This window comes from Lynx canadensis, chromosome B4 (genome assembly GCF_007474595.2).
Source record: "Lynx canadensis isolate LIC74 chromosome B4, mLynCan4.pri.v2, whole genome shotgun sequence".
NCBI classification, from domain to species: domain Eukaryota; kingdom Metazoa; phylum Chordata; class Mammalia; order Carnivora; family Felidae; genus Lynx; species Lynx canadensis.
This window is the reverse complement of record NC_044309.1, coordinates 99,448,291-99,470,562: the sequence shown is the minus strand read 5'-3', so window position 1 is coordinate 99,470,562 and position 22,272 is coordinate 99,448,291. Positions and strand designations below refer to the sequence as shown.

The 22,272-nt window shown below is 35.2% G+C and overlaps 1 protein-coding gene, 1 non-coding gene and 1 pseudogene across 3 annotated transcripts in view; 2 read left to right on the top strand and 1 right to left on the bottom strand.

Moving 5' to 3' along the window:
• Positions 1–22,272, top strand: part of OSBPL8 (oxysterol binding protein like 8) — a 156,091-nt gene that overhangs the window by 88,664 nt on the left and 45,155 nt on the right. Inside the window, exons 1-2 of one of the 2 annotated variants that reach the window (XM_030323281.1) lie at positions 7,874–8,705; positions 17,695–17,765. In XM_030323281.1, the coding sequence (XP_030179141.1) occupies positions 8,561–8,705; positions 17,695–17,765 (216 nt within the window). In that variant the 5' untranslated portion in view covers positions 7,874–8,560. Of the gene's footprint in view, positions 1–7,873; positions 8,706–17,694; positions 17,766–22,272 lie in introns of those variants that run through there. The other variant, XM_030323280.1, reaches the window with a different exon arrangement.
• LOC115518037 lies at positions 1,866–2,491 on the bottom strand (annotated as a pseudogene).
• Positions 18,729–18,859, top strand: LOC115519596. Its single transcript, XR_003970591.1, has one exon. It is a non-coding gene; the product is annotated as a small nucleolar RNA SNORA41 (small nucleolar RNA).

Below are 22,272 nucleotides of genomic sequence, written 5' to 3'. Positions count from 1 at the left end.
TCTCTCTCTCAAAATAAATACATAAACTTTAAAAAAGAAGAAAGAATGCAACAGTGAAAGTTTTAGCAAACTCCTATTTTCCAAGTGAAGGAAGGATGTTTGTGACAAATGGACATTTCCTCCTATGGAGTACAGGATTTTCCAAGGGTCTCCTCCATCAAGCTGGCCTTTATTTATTCTGTTTGGTACAGAGTTCTATACTAGAAAACAAGACAAACCAAAAATGATATTTTCAGCCCCTGCCTTGAGTTTAATTTATAATTAGGAATTTAGGGACAACATGAGTTGTCTTCAATATAAAACTAAACACTGGTGAATGGTTTTCCTTACTAATTCTGAATTACTATAAATGTACAAGTTGTGCTACCAGTTCAACACTTAAATAGATTAAATCATCTCTGACACATGGTAGATTTCATACTATAAGGAAAATACCTAAAACAGTGCAAATACTGAACTGATCAAAGTAAAATGAACTTTGGAAAACAAGTCTGCAAGATTTTTGCTAACATACTGCAATACTTACGTTACAAATTACTGGTACATTGTTTATCATGGTTCTAGTCCTTGTGGGAACAAATTAAGCCCCTTCCTTTCAAAGGGAGAGTAAGGAAAAATTAGTTGTTTCATAATTTTGTATACTTTTAAGCAACTCGTAAATATCACAGAAGAGTAATAAACATTTACGGAGACTATAGTGCAGTACCTTATTTATAGTATGGCTGAAGATCAAGTTTCAAATAATCAAGTTTGAATGTACATAATTGTTAGTGCATTGACAATAATCAAGTTTGAATGTACATAATTGTTAGTGCATTGACAATAATATGTCCAAGGGGAACAAAAGCCCCTTCTCTGCTCCCAGACAACAAAACCTGTGTATAATGGCCAACAATGATTGAACAGAAATCACAGATACCTGGTTTGTTGCATTTCTGTTGAAGAGTTCACATGTTTGAAAGGAATACTGTCCGTTAAGATGCATTTATTGGGTTTCATATTCCTAAAACAGGATGAGGTTACATTAGACTTTTTTTTACCCCATTAAAAATACCAGGACTGGCTATAATTTAGATCCCACTAATGTTCGTTTATTCCCCCTAAAGACGTGGGTTTGTTTTCTTGTGGTTAATTTGTTAAAATATGGAATGTACATTTTATTTTTTTTTTTTTTTTTTTTTTAAATTTTTTTTTTTCAACGTTTATTTATTTTTTGGGACAGAGAGAGACAGAGCATGAATGGGGGAGGGGCAGAGAGAGAGAGAGACACAGAATCGGAAACAGGCTCCAGGCTCTGAGCCATCAGCCCAGAGCCTGACGCGGGGCTCGAACTCACGGACCGCAAGATCGTGACCTGGCTGAAGTCGGACGCTTAACCGACTGCGCCACCCAGGCGCCCCTGGAATGTACATTTTAAATGTGCATACTAAGAGAAATTACCAGTTGCCTGAATACTGTAGTTAAACAAAAATGTTTTTAGAATCTTTTCTAAAAAAAAGTTTTTTGAAAAACCCTAATTGATAAGTTCCAAATCTTTTTCATAGAACTGGCTGGTTAACTGTGGGTTTACATCATCATTTATCTCTATCCATGGTGATAAGAAATGATTCCCCCTAACCATCCACAGAAACATATGCACATACATAGCTCTCATTCCCCCCTCCTCCTTCTGAAACATTAGAGGGTCACTTGCATGTTATTAAAAATTAAGTTCAAAACACTTAAAATAATTCTGTATTAGAAACTTGACTCTGTCATAGGTCTCTTCTTTTTGAAAGTCATACTGGGCTGGTTAAATGCTCTAATTCCACTGTCCTTAACATTTAAGAAGCAGAAGAATATTTCAGCAAGCTCAAACTGGAGGTTTAGTAACTACAACACTGACTCCTGGTTGGCTGCATGGGTTCAGTAAGGTCTACCCTTTTTCCTCTGGCAGAATTTGCTCCTGGTTTCTGTGGTTCATTCTTGGGCAGCATTTTAGCTACTGCCATGAATATTTCATTTACATTCATCGATGTCTTAGCTGATGTCTCCATGAATAATAAACTGTTGTCATCTTCGTAGGACTGTGCTTCCTGGAAATCGACAGCCCTTTCATTTGCAAGGCCAGCCTTGTTTCCTGATAAAGCTATTACATTGCTTGGATTGGCTTGTGTCTGAAGTTCTTTAGCCCAGTTTTTGGCTCTGCCAGAGGACTCATCTGTGATATCATATACAACTATGGCTGCTTGTGCTTCTCTGTAGTACATGGTGCTAGGCTATGGTAGCGTTTGACCAGCTGTATCCCATATGTCAAACTCTACTGTTGTGTCATCAAGGCACAACAGTGTCTTATGGTACTCTCTTGAAATTCATGAAATTGGCCCTTCACAAAATGCAGTTACAGGCTTGATTTGCCAACAGCAGACTCTCCCAGAAGTACTAGTGTGAACTGGCATATATTATTTCCAGTATTTGGCCCGTTGGGTCTTGTTGCTCCTTAATTAGCCATGTCCAGATTTGAAAGAAGGCCCTAATTTTCAGTGTCTTAAATGAACTTCCAGGATGCAAGGTGTCAACTTTTTTTCTTTCTGGATGTAGAGAAAGCTGAAACTGCACCATGCGGAGCCATGGGGATAAAAGCCTCCCTGGCAGCAGGTCCCAGGCATAACCCGAGAAGAGGCTGAGGCTGTCTGAGGCTGTCGCTTACCAGGTAGCATATCTCCTTCTCAGGCCACCCCCTTCAGACTCGGATACAGTGTTTCAAAATTCTATTTTTAATGTGTGATTGAACTGTCAGCAAAGTAAGGGAATTAGTAGGAGGGGCAGGGTTATTGAGAGTGGGAATCCAGAGAAATGATGAGCTCTGCAACCAGCATTTGTCCTGACTAGCACTTACTGTTTTCTGAAGGTCTGAAACTTGAGTTTTAGCAAGAAAAAGGGACAAAAGGCCTGCAGCCCATTCATGATGGAAATTTGGATTGGAGATCTCTCCATGTGAAATTACAAGTCCTTCTTAGTTAAAAAACAAAAAACAAAAACAAACTTGGAAAACATACCCATAGAGGAAGACACTAGTGTGTTTGCCTTTCTTTGATGTGACTCTAGAAAGAACAGGGGAGAGAGAGAGAGACTCAATACTTTGAGAAACACAATATACTCATGTAGGCTTGGAGCCAGAATTCACACTGTCTCTGTGGCAAAAACAAAAACATCCCTCCATTTAGTTTAAAATGATCTTGGGTTTTTAGTATTCAAAGGGGCCTAGAAGAATCAACACAGATACTTGTTACGGGAGAGTTTTAAGCACAAGCCTCCAAAAATTACATATGAGCTCATAACTAAAAATCAGTAAACAAAATAGCAATGAGATCATCATGCACTTATTAGAATAGCTAAAATCCGGTACACTGACAGTACCAAATGCTAGCAAAGATGGAAAAATGAGGAAAAACATGAGGAGGCAAGGCACTGTCAGAATCTACACAAATTACCTACCATCCAAACCAATATCTGCACCAACTGGAATTATAAATGACAGAATGTGATTTACTGGGTTGAAGGCAATATTGAAAGATAATGCTGGGAACCTTTCAGAATTGATGAAAGACAACAGCCCTCTGATTAAGGAGGCCTCACAATTCCCAAGCAGGAAATCTAAACAACAATAATAGTTTCAATGCTAATACTTGACAAGCAGGAATGCTGAAAAGTAATGAAGCAAGCATTTAACTTAGTGTTAGAAAAATAATAGAATGAACCTGAAATAGGTAGAAGAAAGGAAATAATAAAGATAATAGACATAGGTGAGAGTTATCAGGAAAGATAAAGTTGGTTGTTTGAAAAGGCTAATAAGAAATATCAAAATGAGCAGGATTAAGGGGAAAAAAAGTAGAAATATTTTTAGGAAAAAAAGACACAACTAAAAATGTAGGCAGCAACTCTAGCCAATAAATTTGAAAAATTAGATTAAATGAACAAATTTCTAGAAAGAGTACTTCCCAAAATTTATTCAGTAATAGGAAATTCTAGTGATTTTTATTATCTAATTACTAATATATATTATCTTTACAAAGACATCATAGGCTCAGATAAATTTACAAACAAGTTCTACTGAATGTTTAGGGAAAAATATAATTCCAATATCACATTAATACTGTATTTCATTAAGTCTAAAACAGTACCCGTCCTCTGACTTTAACGTCTCTGAAATTGGGTTAGATCTTTAATTGATAGTGTTTTGCAATCTCCATTGGCAATTGTTAAACACTTGATATCATCTCTGAATTTGGGATCTCTTTTACAATGTAATAATATCCATCAGTCTCCTTCTCCTCATATTTTTATGACATCTCTGAAGTCAGGAATGTAGCTGATAGTTGATGGCATCTTAGAATAGAAATGGACAAATAAAAATTCTTGTATATGGAAAGCAGACATTACAAAGAAAAGCTACAAGATATTCCTGCTCATCAATTTAGATGAAGAAGTTCTAACAAATTATTAGCAAACTGTTGAATCAAGCAAGATATAAAGAAATAATACATTATAACCACAGTGGGGTTACTTCAGGCATTATAAGGATGGCTTTGGTATTAGAAAATCTGCGATTGTCATTTAACATACAGATTATAGGAGAAAAACTATGTTGTCATCCCATTAACAAAATGTATTTGAAAGTTTTAACATCCATTATGGTAAAAAAAAAAACTGTAGCAAATTAGAAATAGGAACAAATGCTATCTTAACCTTATAAAGTAACAATTAGGAACAAGGAAAAAGTGTGTACCATCTACACTTCATTACGATATTGTACTTGAAATTTAGCTAGTGAATAATGTAAAAAAAATAAAGGAGGAAACAAAATTTATTTGCAGCTAGTGTATAGTTGTTTATATAGAACCTCTCCCAAATTCAGATAAATTATTAAAATCATTAAAAAATTACTGAATATATGTTAACTCCAGTTCTATGTACCAGTAACAAATGGTTGGAAAGATGCAGTTCAAAAAATGCCACTTAAAACAACAGAAAATAAGGTGTACGTAGGCATACATCTAATAAATCTAACAGAATATCTTTATGTAGAAAAGTATAACATTAAGATGATGTATTCTAAATAAATGGAGAGATATATTTTCAGTTAAATAGACATACCATGTTTCCAGTAGGAAAATTCAGTATTATTTAGTATGGCACTTACCAAATTGATTTTATCTGTTCAATGTATTTTGAATCCATATCTCAACAGGATTTTTTCATGATACTTGATAAGATTATCCTAAACTGTCTAAGGATAACCAAGGGCAAAGAAGAGTGAAGACCCTTCTGAAGAATCAGAGCCAGGCAAGGGTCAGGGGTTATTTAGTACTTACCATAATGCTCTGGTAAGTTAGACAGTAGGTGTTGGTGCTGAAATAGAGACAAATGAAATACAACAGAGACTTAGAAATAATGTTATTCGTTAGAGTTCTACATGACATTGTGTTAAAGGCAAAACTATGGAAACAGTAAAAAGATCCTTGGTTTCCAGGAGTTAGCAGGGAGGCAACAATGAATAGGCAGAGCACAGAAGGTTTTTATGGCAGTGAAAATACTCGGGATGATACTGTAGTGATGGATACATGTCATTATGCATTTGTCCAAACCCATGGTATGTACATCAAAAAAAGTGAACCCTAAGATAAGCTATAGACTTTGATTATGATATGTCAATATAGGTTCATCAGTTATAACAAATGTATCACTCTGGTGAGGGAAATTGATAATAGGAGAGACTACATATGTGGAGAGCCATGTGGATATATGGGAGATCTCAATTTTGCTGTGAACCTAAAACTCTAAAAAATAAAATCTTAAAAAAAAAAAATCAGTGTACTGGAAGTATACTCACCTTACCCAAACATCACGGCATGGGGCAAAGAGGAGAAACTTCACCAGTGTACTATCAAGACAAGAGCCAAATTCAGAAAAAAAATTGGGCAGAGTTCACCCAAACAATTTTTCCTTGGTTTACAAAGAAATAGTACAATGGTACAGGACTTTTTGGGTGATGACAGCTCTTTTATATTGAGTATCCTGTTTCTTGTATCACCTTTTGCTATCACTTTTTGATAGAATATGTATTGTAGTACAGCCATTTTCAAGTGGTGTCTTTTGAGGGAAGTAAGGCCTGTGGAAAATAATTTAAGTGAGTATTTTCTAAGTTCTCCCAAGGATTATGGTCCATGGTTAGAGCTATTATAGATGTATGGAAGAAAAATTACTTCATTTTGAAGAGTGGACATTTTAGTGCACTAGCCCTAATGAACCCTAAGTGAGAGGGACTACTCTAGTAAATTATTTGAAAATATGCATGGAAAGTGAATTTTTGGTCTTGCATGTGTAAAAATATCTTTATTTTACCCTAATATGTAATTGATAGTTTGGCTGGGTATGGAATTCTAAGTTGAAAGTCATTTTCCTTCCAACTTGAAACCATTGCTTATACTGTATTTTTGTCCTAATTCCAGAATAATTGCTGATGTCAGTAGCTTAATCTGATTTCTGATCTAGAGGAACTTGTTGTTATCAATTATGTGCAAAAGGATTCTTTGGCATAAATAGGGCTGGTTCTCAGTTTTTGTCATTGCTGGTTTGTGATTTAAGCTTTGTGTGATCTGCAAAACAATGACTCTTTGTTAATTTCATGCTTTCCAGTGTCAAATATATGTTGTTGATGTATCCTGTCCTGGATACATACTTGTGGGATACATACCTATACTTTTTTATGGTTTTAAAAAATTAACCCTTTATTATAATTTTAGTTGAGTTTTAGGAGGGAACACATTAGGTTAGTGTCTTTATTCTGCCATTTTAATCTGGAACTTTGCTAGATTTTATATATATTCTCCAGTTTGATCCTTATAACAATCTGATAATATAGGTAGTAGTATTTTATAAATGAGAGGACAGAGACCCACATAAATTAACTTAATTGCTTCAATGCATCCAGCTGGGATTTGAACCCAGGCAATTTAATTTCAAATCCTGCTTAACCATTACACTGTAATGCCTTCAGAGGCAAGCACCACTGCATGAATTAATTATAATTATTTCTCTCTTGTCTATAATTAATGGTCATTTATATTTCATGACATGGAGAAAAGAAAAAAAAAACCCTCAAATCCCTGTTGTAGTTGTAATTATCAACCATTAACTTATTTTTACCACTAATTGATTTTGAAATGCCTTTGCCCAAGAAAGATCACGTTACATAAAGGAAATTGAATTTGTTTGTTGTTAAATGTCTTGTCTAGTAAAGAGAAACAGTCTTGGACTATACAGGATGCTGTTGTATAGGAGTGGAGAACTAGCCTGGAGACATATACATAATAAAAGGAAGGAAACTGAGATCTTATGGTAAAGTACCTGTAAAAATGAACCACTAAGTCAGTTGTAACTGAGTTAGTTTTTCAACTAAGAGAGTGTATTTCTAGGTTGGAACTCTGACCAGAAAAAATTCAGGATATGTAGAGGAAGTAATTGACTAGAGCTTTTTAATTTCAATTAAGGTAGAATAAGGAAAATGGATTTTAATATAACTAGGAAAGAATTCATTGAAATGTTAAAGGTTAGTTATAAAGAGAGCATAGTGTATTGTTTTGGCTGTTGGTACTTCCCTGTAGATTTAATGATGTGAGATAATACTAGTAACTTAGTATTAACCTAGTAAAGAAAGATACTTCCATTTATTATTGTGATAATAAAGCTTCATTTTACTTTAAATAGGAGAATTTTAAGTGGAAAATCCTCATTGGTAGATGATATATTTTGAAAAGTTTAAATGCAGTGAAGACGAACTATAGCAGCTCATTATCTGTTTCAAGGAAAATGTATTGGAGCGTTCAGCATTATTATGGTGTCTTTTCAATCTTTTCTGTTGATTGGTTTGCAGTAACGCTGTCAGTGACTCCTGTATCTTTGCTAGAGGTAAAACTTAAATATTTATTTTCTGCTTTAGCTGTTAGAATCCATCAAAATTGCACTTGAAAGAGTATCTTTCCTTATGAATTCTTAATCATGGCTGAGGCAAGCAGTAGGTTAGATATAGATCTAGAGGTGTCAGGAAAGATAAACAGTGTTGTGTTTATATCCATTTCTAAAGTAAGCAAAAACTAGAAAGAATCAGAAGAGGTGGGAAGTGTGGCGGATACTACAAAAACATAACGGATTTTGAGAAAGGGTTGCATTTTACTTCATCCTGAATCTCTAAGTATTGATCTTGCTTTGTTTTACTAAGACACCAATTCAGTTCAGGGCATTGCTGGTTTGATAAAAAGGAGAAACATTAGGGGAATAGCCTTTCTTGTTTATCAGTTCATTAAAAAAAGAAAAAACCCACTAGCATGGCTTAATGCCTTTTCTGTTTATTGCTGATCTGACAGTCTCTGGTCCTTCTCCTTTGCTGTTAAATGTGTGTGTCCTTTGTTTGTGCTGGTGGGTTTCGCTACATTTGGATTTGAGAGAAAAGCCTCTTGTTGCTGTACTGATCTAATTAGCCTTCTGGGTGAACGTATACGTTAAATAGACCTTCTAAGCCATGAAAGAAGAGAGCTCACAACAACGTAGATTTTCTTCTTGTACTGTGTTTTCGCCTGTTTTATTTCCTCCACGAATTGATGGCCGAAAGCTTGTCCGGAATGCTTCATTTGGAGGATACAATGAACTTTCTCCTTCATTGCCAGGTTTGTTTGTTTAATCTTGCACTTTTTTCTTAATTTCTTGCCGACTTTTCATTAAACTAGTATTTTAAAGTCTAAAAACTGCTTTCATTTAAATGAAACAGATTATGTAGTGAAAGGTTCAGTTTTAGTGACTGCTGCTATATGGCTTGGCTTTTCCATTTTTTCTCTTACAATCTCTTAATCTCAAACTTGAGAACTAGTGATTCAGTGAAGTACAAATCTGGCATGCTGATAGCATGAATCTTTGTTTAATTGTAAAAATAAATATCATGACCCTTCGATAAAATTTAAACATTTTCTGGACTTGAGATAAATGTAAAATTCTATAAATAAACAAATATCTCTGAGGCTTTTGCATATGAAACCCAAATATTTAATATTGATGCTTGTTTGGCTGTTTTCTGCAGAATAGTAGCTACGTTATAATTGATGTTTAGTTTAAACTTTAATTAGCTCAAGTCCTGACTAAAGTGAAATTTTCTACCTGAGTATAATTTTTGAAATGCCTCCCTTCTTGTTAGATGTGTTTGTGTATAATTAGGTTTTGCTAAGAAATTGTTATTTTTAAGGTAATATTTTTAATATTGCAATTAGCCATTTGACAGTTAAGATTTAGACATTAAATGATTAATAAGATGTAGATATAAATTGGTCTTTTATTGTATGAAAAAGATTTATTGTAGCAAATATTTGGATATAGATTTTAAAATATTTAAAAAATCTTTGTTTGCCTTTCAAAATTTTAAATCCTTTCATAATTTTATCTATTCTTTTGAGGTTATATTTTTCTTTTAAAATAAAAATATTCTTTTAATACTCCTGACAAAGAAATACTGACTGAAACTGGTGCTTGCTTTGACCATTTATATATTTTTCTGACACGTTTTGTTAAATTAGAATTATATTTTCTACTTTCACACAAGTATTTTTTCTTGGCTTTTTGTGAAGATTCATGCTGACAGGTGGTTATATGCATCATTTTGAAATACTGAAACACCTTATGGAAAGTGTTACCTGGACAATTAATTTATTATAAAGTCACTGATTTCATTTTCTTGTCCAACAGTGTTTCAAAAAAGAATTGGAAACCATAGGCCTGAACTAAGTAGCATAAGCTGTAAATAGCATTCATAATCTGTGTTTAGTCTTCTCAGTATAGCATGGGTACTGTCATGCTTCTTATGTTCTCAAAATGGTGTACAAATACCTTTTAGTATTTGTATTTATCAGAAGTGGCTTTTAAAATACAACGTACTGAAATTTTTTAATGTTATTAAATGCTCTATTTGCTTTTACAGTGTGACTTAGTTCTATTTCTGCATTTGTCTATTTCATTTTTTAGCCAGCAAGGTTGCTAGCAAATGTTTGCTAACCTTCATGCACTGAGTCTACTTAATATTAAAGAATAATCATGTGACTCTACTAAACAACAGAAAACTTCACTTTTTAAAAGTTTGGTATTTACTTAATTAGGTAACTAAAGGCAGAATTGTCTGTTTATCTTGTCAAAGAATATGCTAAAGTTTACCCTGGATCGATTTATTTGAAAGAAAAAGTAAATGGTTATCTTTGTTTTCTGATTCTTGAAATAGAGAAAATCATATTCATAGGGATGCTTCCACATCCCTTTTTTACAACCAACAGTTGTACTGCAACTAGCCATGATAGAAAGCAATTTTCAATATATTTTATCAGCTAAGAAATAGGATGGAATTAGGTACTTCAAAGAAGTGGCTTTTTATGTTGTTGTTTTTCCAGTTCAAGAGTAGAACATAGGAGCTTCTGGGTGGCTCACTCAGTTGAGCGTCAGACTTTTAATGTTGGCTCAGGTCAGGATCTCAGGATCATGGGATCAAGCCCCATGTCAGGCTCTGCACTGAGCATGGAGCCTGCTTAAGATATTCTCTCTCTCTCTCTCTCTCTCTCTCTCTCTCTCTCTCTCTGTCTCTGCCTGTCTTCCCTCTGCACCTCTCTCCCACTTGCACATGCACTCTCTCTCTCTCAAATTAAAATAAATAAATAAATAAATAAATAAATAAACAAACAAAACAAAACAAAACAAAACATATATTTCTTCTGGGACATTTCATTGTACTGAAAAATAAATTTAGATGCATTTATAATTATAATTAGATGCATAATAATGTCTATCTGACATTATTAGAGGAGAGGTTCTCCACTAGTGACATTGAAAGATAATTTTGTCTTACTATTTTGAGCATAACCTTCTTTTCATTTTAGTTTCCTTGGGAAAAAAATTACTTTTTTGTCACTTGTACCTTAACAAATATGTTGGAATTATATGGAATTATTATGGAAGTATGTAAAAAATTATACTTTATCAATGGTGATAACACTTGTATTTTGTTAACAACGTAGAAGTTAAGGACAGCGTGTTCATTTGTTTAAGAATAATATTCCAGGGACACCTGGGTGGCTCAGTCAGTTAAGCGGCCCAGGTCATGATCTCACGGTTTGTGGGTTTGAGCCCCACATCAGGCTCTGTGCTGCCAGTTCAGAGCCTGGAGCCTGTTTCGGATTTTGTGTCTCCCTCTCTCTCTGCCCCTACCCTGCTCACACTCCATCTCTCAAAAATAAATAAGCATTTAGAAAAATTAAAAAAAAAAGAATATTCCATTGGATTAGTAGGAGGAAGTAAACTCTGTGTATTACTACACTACTTGGAAATATCTTTATGACCACAGATTTAGGGAAGACTTTAAGACCAGAAAGCACTAACCATTAAAGGATGAGATGACTAAATTTGACTACATTAAAATTAAGAGCTGTTTATAAAAAAAAAAAAATACATGGACTAAAAAGACAAGCCATAGAATAGGAAGTTATTTTTAAAATTTTTTTTTCAACGTTTTTTATTTATTTTTGGGACAGAGAGAGACAGAGCATGAACAGGGGAGGGGCAGAGAGAGAGGGAGACACAGAATCGGAAACAGGCTCCAGGCTCTGAGCCATCAGCCCAGAGCCCGACGCGGGGCTCGAACTCACGGACCGCGAGATCGTGACCTGGCTGAAGTCGGACGCTTAACTGACTGCGCCATCCAGGCGCCCCAGGAAGTTATTTTTAAAACACAGTTGGTAAAGGGCAGTATCTGAAATACATCAGAATTGCTATATAAATCAATAAGAAAAAGATAGGCAATAAGTTGTGTTTTGTTTGTTTGTTTTTTAATGCACAAACGATCTAAAGAGGTCCTTCACAAAGAGAAAGTTAAAATGACTAATGTGAGAAAATGCTCAACATTGTTAATAGTCAGGGACCTACAAACTAGAACCTTACGGATATATACACACACATATATATACACACATATATGTACACATTGATAATACACACCCAACAGATTAGCAAAAATAATGTTTGTCAGTATTGATGTGGACATGAATAAGGAGAAAGGAGAACTCTTACACACTATTAGTAGAAAAATAAACAATTTTGTTATCTTTAAAATTGAAGACACACATATACTATAACCCAAAAATTCTGCTTCTAGGTTTAAACTTAGGGAAACTCACGGATATATTTGTGTGTGTATATATATATACATACATATATACATATACATATGTATATACAGTGTGTGTGTGTACACACACACACACACACACACACATATGTTGACTAGGATACATTTCAGAGTATATTTGTGGCACCATTGTTCATAAAAGAGACAAACTGGGAACAACCCAAATGTTTATCTACAATCAATGGATAAATGGTGATATAGTCATGTAATAGGATTGTAATCATCAATGCAAATGAATGAAATACCTGCTTGACATGCTGGTAAAGAATGTTTGCAAAAGTCAAGGTAGTTACTTTTGAGAAGAGTGGATTGTGATCAAGAATGGCACTGGGAGGTGGGGAGGATCTTACAGGATTTTGACAATTCTGTTTTTTTTATTTGGGTGGTAGTTATGCAGATATTCACTATATACATTAAATTACACATTTATGTTTTATGCATTTTTCTGAAGCTGTCTTTCACATATTTAATAAAATGCAAGTAACAGAGTACACTGTTGTTATTTTTTGGATCAATTTATCAAATTTCTGTGTTTGAAAGGGTAAATAAGGATTAGACCTTTCTTTTCAGGAATTCACAGTCAAGTATGGAATATGAACATGAAAAATAATTGAAGCATATTGTGATAAATATGGTAGTACAAATGTATGAAATGCTCTATGTCTCAGAGAAGAGGACTGCTAACTATGCCTACACAGTCAAAGCAAGGCCTATCAGAAGAGTTGGCCTTAGGTCTTCAGAGGTACCCTGGCATTCTAAAAACAGCATGAATTTTATTTTACTATTTTTTTATTTTCTTTTTTAATTTGAGAGAGAGGGAGAGGCATGTGCGTGCAGGGGAGGAGCAGAGGGAGAGGGAGAAAGAGACTTTCAGCAGTTTCCACACCCAGTGCAGAGCCTGATGTAGAGCTCTATCTTATGACTGTGAGATCATGACTTGAGTGGAAATCAAGAGTCTGAAACTTAACTGACTGAATCACCTAGGTGCCCCATAAAAACAGCATGAATTTTAAAGTTAGACCTAAGTTTCTATCCGCTCTGACACTTTGACTTAGTGACATTAATCAAATTACTTAATTTCTGGGAGGTTGATTTCCTCAATTCTATTAAATAGTTAATATTTGGGATTTTTTAATAATTTTTTTGTGTAATGTTTATCTTTGAGAGAAAGAGAGAGCATGAGCAGGAGAGGGGCAGAGAGAGGGAGACAAAGAATCCAAAGCACAGACCCCAGCGTGAGGCTTGAACTCACGAGCTGTGAGATCATGACCTGAGCTGAAGTTGGACACTTCACTGATGGAGCCACCCAGGCACCCCAACATTTGGAATTTTTTGTGGTGTTTTAAAGATTAGAAACTAAAGCACTAGCATAAGTGTCATAATCACAAATGTTCTTACAAATGGATATTGGTTGCTTTATTGTTTTCATTAATACTGTGTTACTTATCATTATTGATGAATGAATCAGAATTAGGCAGGTAAAAAATTGGTTAAAGGGATATAGACTAAGTGAGGAAGGATGTCAAAGTGGAAGTCTAATAAACTAATAGAATAGAGAAGGCTGGGTGAGTTTTTATTTTCATTTTTATTTTTCCCCATTAAAAAAAATATATTTATTTTGAGAGAGAGAGACAGAGAGAATGCTGGTGGGGGAGCAGCAGAGAAAGAGGAGAGCAAGAATCCCAAGCAGGCTCCTTCCACACTGTCAGTGCAGAGCCCGACAGAACCCAGCATAGGGCTCGATCTCACATACTGTGAGATCATGACCGGAGCTGAAAACAAGAGTTGGACACTCAACTGACTGGGCCATCCAGGTGCCCCTATTTATTTTTTAATTGACACATAACTTACATATAGTTAAATGCACAGCTTTTTGAATTTTAAGTTACACATAGACACATGTAACCAGTTCCCAAATCCGCAGAAGACTCCCTCATGCCCCTCAAATCAGTTCCTCCTACAACAAAGATAAACCACTGTAACAACCTCTAACACTATAGATTTGCCATTTCCTGAACTTTATATAAATGGAATCATACAATGTGTGCTTTTTTTTTTTAATGGGAAGACATGGCTTCTTTCACTCAATATTTATGTCTGTTTTATGTAATAATAATTGGCTCTTTTTCATTGCTGTGCAGCATTCCATCGTGTAAATATACTGCAATATATTCTATTAATAACCATTTGAGTTGGTTTCAGATATTGGCTATTATGAATAAAGCTGCTTTGAATATTTTTGTACTTTCTTTTGATATATATACAACCATTTCTTTCAGGTATATCTAGGATTAGAATTGGTTTGTGTAGAATACCCATATATTCAGATTAAGTACATACTTTCAAATAGTTTTCCAAAGTAGTTATGCCCCTTTATACTCTCATCAATGACAAGTAGACTTCCAGAGGCTCCGCATTCTCATCTGTACTTGGAAAGTGTTAGCCTTTTTAGTTTTAGCATTTTGATGGGGATATAGGTCTCTGTATCATTGAGGCAGTAGGGAGAATAGCAGGAAGATCATTTACTGCTAAAGTCACTGATACACAAACTTGGTAAAAAGTCATGATCTGAAACAGTTCTGCTTTTTTTTTTTTTAAGTTTATTTATTGATTTTGAGGAGTGGGTGCACAGGAACAGGGGAGGGGCAGAGGGAGAGAAATAATCCCAAGCAGGCTCCGTGCTGTCAGTGAAGAGCCAGACACTGGGCTGGATCTTACAACCAGGAGATTATGACCTGAGCCAAAATCAAGAGTGAGACAGTTAACCGACTGAGCAACCCAGGCGCCCCTGTTCTGCATTATTAATAATTATGGTCAATAATAATGTGTCATAGGCTTTAGGATTTTGTCTATAAATATCACTCTAAAAAATTAAAGGAGTGGGGCACCTGGGTGGCTCAGTTGGTTGAGCGGCCGACTTTGGCTCAGGTCATGGTCTCACAGTTTGTGAGTTCGAGCCCCGCGATGGGCTCTGTGCTGATAGCTCGGAGCCTGGAGCCTGTTTCAGATTCTGTCTCCCTCTCTCTCTGTTCCTCCCCGCTCGCACTCTGTCTCTCTCTCAAAAATAAATAAATATTAGGGGCGCCTGGGTGGCGCAGTCGGTTAAGCGTCCGACTTCAGCCAGGTCACGATCTCGCGGTCCGTGAGTTCGAGCCCCGCGTCAGGCTCTGGGCAGATGGCTCGGAGCCTGGAGCCTGTTTCCGATTCTGTGTCTCCCTCTCTCTCTGCCCCTCCCCCGTTCATGCTCTGTCTCTCTCTGTCCCAAAAATAAATAAAAACGTTGAAAAAAAATTGAAAAAAAAATAAATAAATATTAAAAATAAAGGAGTAATTTTAAAGTATTTTGAATCACCACACATGCTGGAAAATAAAAGCCTAAGAAGTATTTTGGCAGACCCCTTTTTGCTTCTAATAAATATGCTTTTATTTTACACGTCTTTAGGAAACCAGCTTTATACAGACTAAAGTGTCTAGAGTGACACTTTGTGCTTTGCTTATTTTGGAATTACCCTTGAAAACTTAGTGTACAATCTGGCAATATTTCCTTTTTAAGGCTTTTGAACATTTTTGTATGTTCCTTGCACATTATGCTGATTATCTACTTGTATTTATCCTTAGTTGAAACTCCCAAGTATTTGACCAGACTTGGCATCTTGCTTTATCCCACTATAATTTTAAGTAACTTGGGAGTCATCAGGGCCAGCTTTTAAAATAATGATTGGCAAGTTTGAGGTATAGAGAATCTTTTAAAGTGGTATATTCATTTACTGGGTTTGGCAGGTAATATACAACAAAGGTTTATGATTGTCCTTTTTTAACATTAGAAACTTTCTGTGAGACTTATTTGCATGTCAAGGTCTATTCAGATTTATAACTTTTACTTTTGTTTTAATTTACTATTACGCTTTTAAAATAATGTGTGAAAGTAGAATGGTTTCTACTTCAAAATGGGTGTTAATCTAATAAATGGATTGGGCTACATTCAGCTGAAACCCAAGATCTCAGTAGAGAAATTGAAGTGAAAGTCTGTTCTTGTGAGAATAAATGACGTCATTTTTTTTAATATTTATAATATATACTTTTAGAAAATTTTGTTCTTTTGTACATATATGTAGAAAATCTTTGAAGTAACTTATGTGAGTTTGTTAGTATTAAGGATTACATATTAACAAAATGTTATTATTCTGAGTAAATATATAACTTCAGTTTGCTTTACACTCAAGTCTAAAATTTTGCTTATTTAAAATTTCATGTTGCATTTATGAAAGTTCTTTCCCCCCTAGTATTGGGTTTGAGTGATCCTTCTCCTTACCATAGTTGGGAGGACAGGGGGAGATTCCTTCTTCATATTACAGAAAATAATTCAACCAAATCTCTGGATTAGGAAATTGAAATGGATTTGTTGTTAGCTAATATAAACCAAATGCAGAATAAATGGTATCACTGGTATGTTAGAACGGATTTCTAAATGCTTCAGGCAGTGGTGCTACTGATGATTTTTTAAGTGCTGCTTTATGAATAATTATATATATATTTATTTAATACAGGCTTTTATTGGACTTAGAACAAATAATTATAGGGAAGAGTTAATAATACTTTCCCTCAAAAGTAGAAAGAACATTATTAAAATGAGTACTCCTTTTACTTGACACAAAAATTTCAGTATTAACATTTCTCTCATTGTATTATAATAACATTAATTTGTTAATTGCCTTGGCACAGTGTTACATTAATGTGTTACATGAGTGCAGGGATCTGTGCATGTTCATCCCAGTGCATTGGTGTATTTTAGATTTATCTTTTTACAATTTGTGCAGCATTAGTGCCAACGATCATCTTAAGAGTCAATATTAACTGTGTACTATGTGGAAAATGCTATGCTAAGTGTTTTCTTTTTCTTTTTTTTTTTTTTTTAATGCTAAGTGTTTTCTAATGGATCCTCATGTAATTCTCACAGTAAGCACATTGTTAGATTTTTTTAAGTCTGTCCCTCAACCTAGATTTATTTCCCTAGTCTCTCAAAACCAGTTCTGGAGTTGTTTCCAATTTGGCAAGAGGTGTGAAAAGTATGTTGGGTTGTTTCTGTCAGTTAGGATTCTTCATTAGAAAACAGCTCACTAGAATAAAAGCTCCACGAGGCCTGAATTTATACAAAGTGTTCTGAGATCACAGAAAAGAGGTCTTGAGCTTGATGTTGATGGATTCAGGAAAAGACTTCATTGCCTTTGTAAGCCTTAATTTATTTTAAAGAGTTATTAAGCTACGTACGATCCCTTAGAAATCTTTTAAACTATAATAGTTTAACGCTATGTTTGGTCTAGGCTTTTTATACCAGTGTTCATAAAATATAATGTATATTTGAAATTGGATGACTTATATGCCTCTACTTTCTAATGCCTACATGCTATATAGTAATATTGAAATGATGACAATGTGTTTTAAAGGTTTTGACAGAGGAAAGGAAGACATTTCTCAAAATAAAGATGAATCTTCACTTTCTATGTCAAAGAGCAAGGTAAGCATATGCTGTCCCCAAATACATTATTATGGCATTTTTTCTAATATTTAAGATGAGGAACTAACACTAAAATCCTATCCATTTTATGACATGTTTTTATGTTGGTTTATCTAAACCATGATCCACTGGGGTTGATGTGGCTGCTGTTGATTACTTGGGAATACAGTCTGTTGGAACCAGTGTGTTCTCTCCGGAGTTCTGTTGTTTCTGGTATGTCTATATAGTAACAGACCGAAGTCTGAGGGTTCCATTCAGGTAAATTCTCAGGATTTGTGTGTGGTTTTGTTTTGTTTTAATTCTTAAGTGTTTTGAGTTATCTGAATGACTATCAAAATACATACATTTTACCAAAGGCTGAATGAAGATCCTGCAGTAGCCTTCAGTTGAAAGATCTCTTTCTTAGATAGAATAAGATAAAGTTTCCTAAATTAATGATTCTCAAACTGGGATACTTGTGCATATTCTTACTGTTGAGAATTTGTTCTTAAAGGGTAGATATTCAAATTTGAGAAACATTGTGTAACACATTGGTTTTCCTTTCTAATTCACTAGATTTGCTATAATTTGTTAAGGAATTTGACTTCTGACTATTATTTCTGGTCAGGTTTAATAGCAGAAGCAGGCTTTTGTTTGTGGAATCAAACTTCAGTGACTGTAAGAAAACCTATTTTTTTTTTCACGTTATTTATTATTTTTTGGACAGAGAGAGACAGAGCATGAACGGGGGAGGGGCAGAGAGAGAGGGAGACACAGAATCGGAAACAGGCTCCAGGCTCCGAGCCATCAGCCCAGAGCCCGACGCGGGGCTCGAACTCACGGATCGCGAGGTCGTGACCTGGCTGAAGTCGGACGCTTAACCGACTGCGCCACCCAGGCGCCCCAAGAAAACCTATTTCTTAAACTAGTAAATTCTCTGCTATTCTCAGCACTGGATTTTGGTTTTAAAACCCCTTATTTTTCTTCCACAGCTACTGGTCTGCAGCTGTTCTTATGTAGCAGTTGTGGCATACCTCTGTGGGAGAGAAACTGTTTCATGATTAAACACCTCTTTCTTAGCAAAATTGAAGTGGGCATATGTGTGACAAACAGAAGATGAAAAAAACCCTACATTTTTGTTTCCATTCATGGGAATGATTGGGAGGAGTCCATGATATGTATATATAATTTTACATAAATTTTATCCACACTTTCAAGTATTCATTACATAAATATCATATGTGTAAAGTACTCGGGATGAAAGTTTAATAGTAATTCATATATATATATATATAAAACATATGAATGAGAAATTCCTTGATCATTTTATATGAGATGTGTTATTAAAGAAAATTAAAGAGGAAATAATTTATCTTGGGTCTTCCGTGCTAGAAATACAATGAAATTTATAGAACTGTAAAGACCTATTTTCAGGCAGTTAATGCCAGAATTGGTGAATATGTAGTAGAGCAGTATTCCTATTCAGAAGCCTAAATACTTAAATACTTACATATCACAGTCACCCATATGAAGTCTCTAAATTGGGAGGTGGGCGGCAGAGAGCGCAGGGAGCCTGAAAACAAAGTTTACATACTTTACTGGAGCAGGGTGCATTAATGAAAAAAGCACAGGCTTTAGAAATGCACTTTGAGAACAACAGCACTGATCATATATGACTCTTTAAATTTAAATTAACTAAAATGGACTGAAATTAGAAATTTAGTTCCTCAGTTACACTAGCCACATCTCAAGTGCTCAGTAGCCACATATGGCATTTCTGTCGTTCAGAAAGTTCTGTTGGACAGAACTGTTTTAGAATAAAAAGTGTGAGTTTGAATCTTACATACGTTACCTATATAGATACTAATTACAGTGATATTAATAGCTATTTTGTATTAAGAGCTTACTGTGTGTCCTCTTAACTCTCATAACGATACTTGAGGATACGGGTATTATCGGCCCCATTTTATAAGTGGACAGACTGAAACTTAGAGAAATTAAGTAACTCTCAAGAGTCAAAGTGGCTTTAGTTTTCTTGCCTGTGCAAGGCAAATAAGATCCACACTCCAGACTGTGATACCGCAAGTGCCTGGCAGAGTACCTAATAGTAGGTATTTGAGAATTCATTTTCTTTCTTTGAATAAGAATTACAGTGAGGGGCACCTGGCTGGCTCAGTAGGTAGAGTGTGCAACTCTTGCTTGTGGTTGTGAGTTCAAGCCTCACTTTGGACATAGAGCTTACTTGAAAAGAAAAAAAACAAAAAAAGAATTACAGTGAATGACTGGGATTCTTAATGTGATAACTAGTGTAAGTAAGATTACACTCATCCTGTTATTTTCCAAGCTGGAACCTATTGATTCCATCTTTAGGTTTAATACTTGTTAATTCTGTTAGCTGAAGAGATGCATAATTGCTAGTTTGTCCTTAAATATTTTTTTTTTCTTTTTTTTTTTTTCAACGTTTTTTTTTTTTTTTTTTTTTTTTTTTGGGACAGAGAGAGACAGAGTATGAACGGGGGAGGGGCAGAGAGAGAGGGAGACACAGAATCGGAAACAGGCTCCAGGCTCCGAGCCATCAGCCCAGAGCCTGACGCGGGGCTCGAACTCACGGACCGCGAGATCGTGACCTGGCTGAAGTCGGACGCTTAACCGACTGCGCCACCCAGGCGCCCCTGTCCTTAAATATTTTAACACATAACCTATTCTCTTGTTTTTCACAACAATCTTAAAATTTATACATTTGTCATTAAACTACATTCACATGGAATCTGAACATTTTAGTCTTAAAGTTTTGTTATTCCTTCTTTAATCAGTGTGCATAACTGACTTTGTCTCTCTCTCTCAAAATAAACATTAAAGTTTTTTTTTTTTTTTAATTTATGAGTTATGCTAATAGCTCAGAGCCTGAGCCTGCTTTGGATTCTGGGTCTCCCTCTCTGCCCCTCCCCCACTTGCACTTTGTCTCTCTCTCTCTTCAAAAATAAATAAACATTAAAAAATTTTTAAAAATCAGTATGTGTAACTGAGCCCATCATAATTTTAACTGTATACTTTTCTGAACTTGATACAAAAGTAATAATGCTGCCATTTTGATCATAAGATTTGGGATTAAGTTATTTCTTAAAATACATGATTAAGACCAGTGAGCACAATGGAAATATACCCTTTTTTTGGAATACACCCTTTTTTACCCCCACATTTTTTTACACCCCCCCCATTTAAAAAAATACGGTTTTCTATTTCTCATGCATTCTGTAAATGAGTGTGAATGGAAAAGTCAGTTAATGAAGTCATCCATCTCCTGTTAGCATTTTTATTTTAATGTTTATTTACTTTTGAGAGAGAGACCGAACGCGAGTGAGGAGGGGCAGAGAGAGAGGGAGACACAGAATCTGAAACAGGCTCAAGACTCTGAGCTGTCAGCACAGAGCCGATGTAGAGCTTGAACCATGAACCATGAGGTCATGACCTGAGCCAAAGTTGGATGCTTAACCAACTGAGCCACCCAGGTGCCACCCTGTTAGCATTTTAAAAGAATTTTTACTTTAAAAATTTGTTTTTAGTTTATTTATTTTGAGAGAGGGGGAAGTGGGGAGGGGCAGAGAGAGAGGAAGGAAAGAGAAGAATCCAAGCGGGCTCTGCATTGTCAGCATGAAGCCACAGGTGGGACTTCAACTAAAGAACCCTGAGATCATAATCTGACCTGAAGTCAGGTGCTTAACTGACAGAGCCACCCAGGCACCCCTAAAGAAATGTTGGTCCATCTCAACAGAAGGAGTTAACAGCAAGGGTACTGTGTCTAGTGGGATAAAAGGAATCCTGTTACAAGGATAGTGGGTTTTGAGGCCAAGATCTATTTATTGACTTGATTTCCCCTCAGCCGTACATCTGCCCATCTATAGATACTCTGAATCATCTATCACTTGCTATAAAAATATATTTACTTGGACATTTAAAAGGACTTTCCAAATCAGAATATCTGATATAGTCATAGTAAATTATTATCATCAATCATCACCATCATCATCATCATCATCCCTTATATATGTAGTATTTTTTAGTTTTCAAAGCAAGTTGAAAGTATTCTCATATAATGTTCATTTAAAGGTCAAATTTTTGACAGCATTTGCAATCTAGGAGATAGTCACAAACCTGAAACACAGTACATACAACTACGCTATACACATCATATACACTACCTCATTTAATCATCAAAGGAATCATTAATTCCTGTTGTTCGTGAAGATAAATCTTAAATTTGAGTCTGGCTGAGAGTCTGTGTGAATAATTTTAAAAGGTGAGAAATCATTAAAAAGGTGGCCAAGAGCCTGAGACTGGGAATTAGGTAGACCAGGGAACAAATCCCAGCTCATCTACTTACTGCCTCTGTGACTTTGGGAAGTTATTTTTAGTTGGTTAGTCTTGGTTTCCTTATTAGTAAAGGGGAGATACTACTACTATCTCATAGGGTTGCTGTGAGGATGAAGTATTTAGAATAGTTTTTTGGTAAAGAATAAGTAGTCATTAA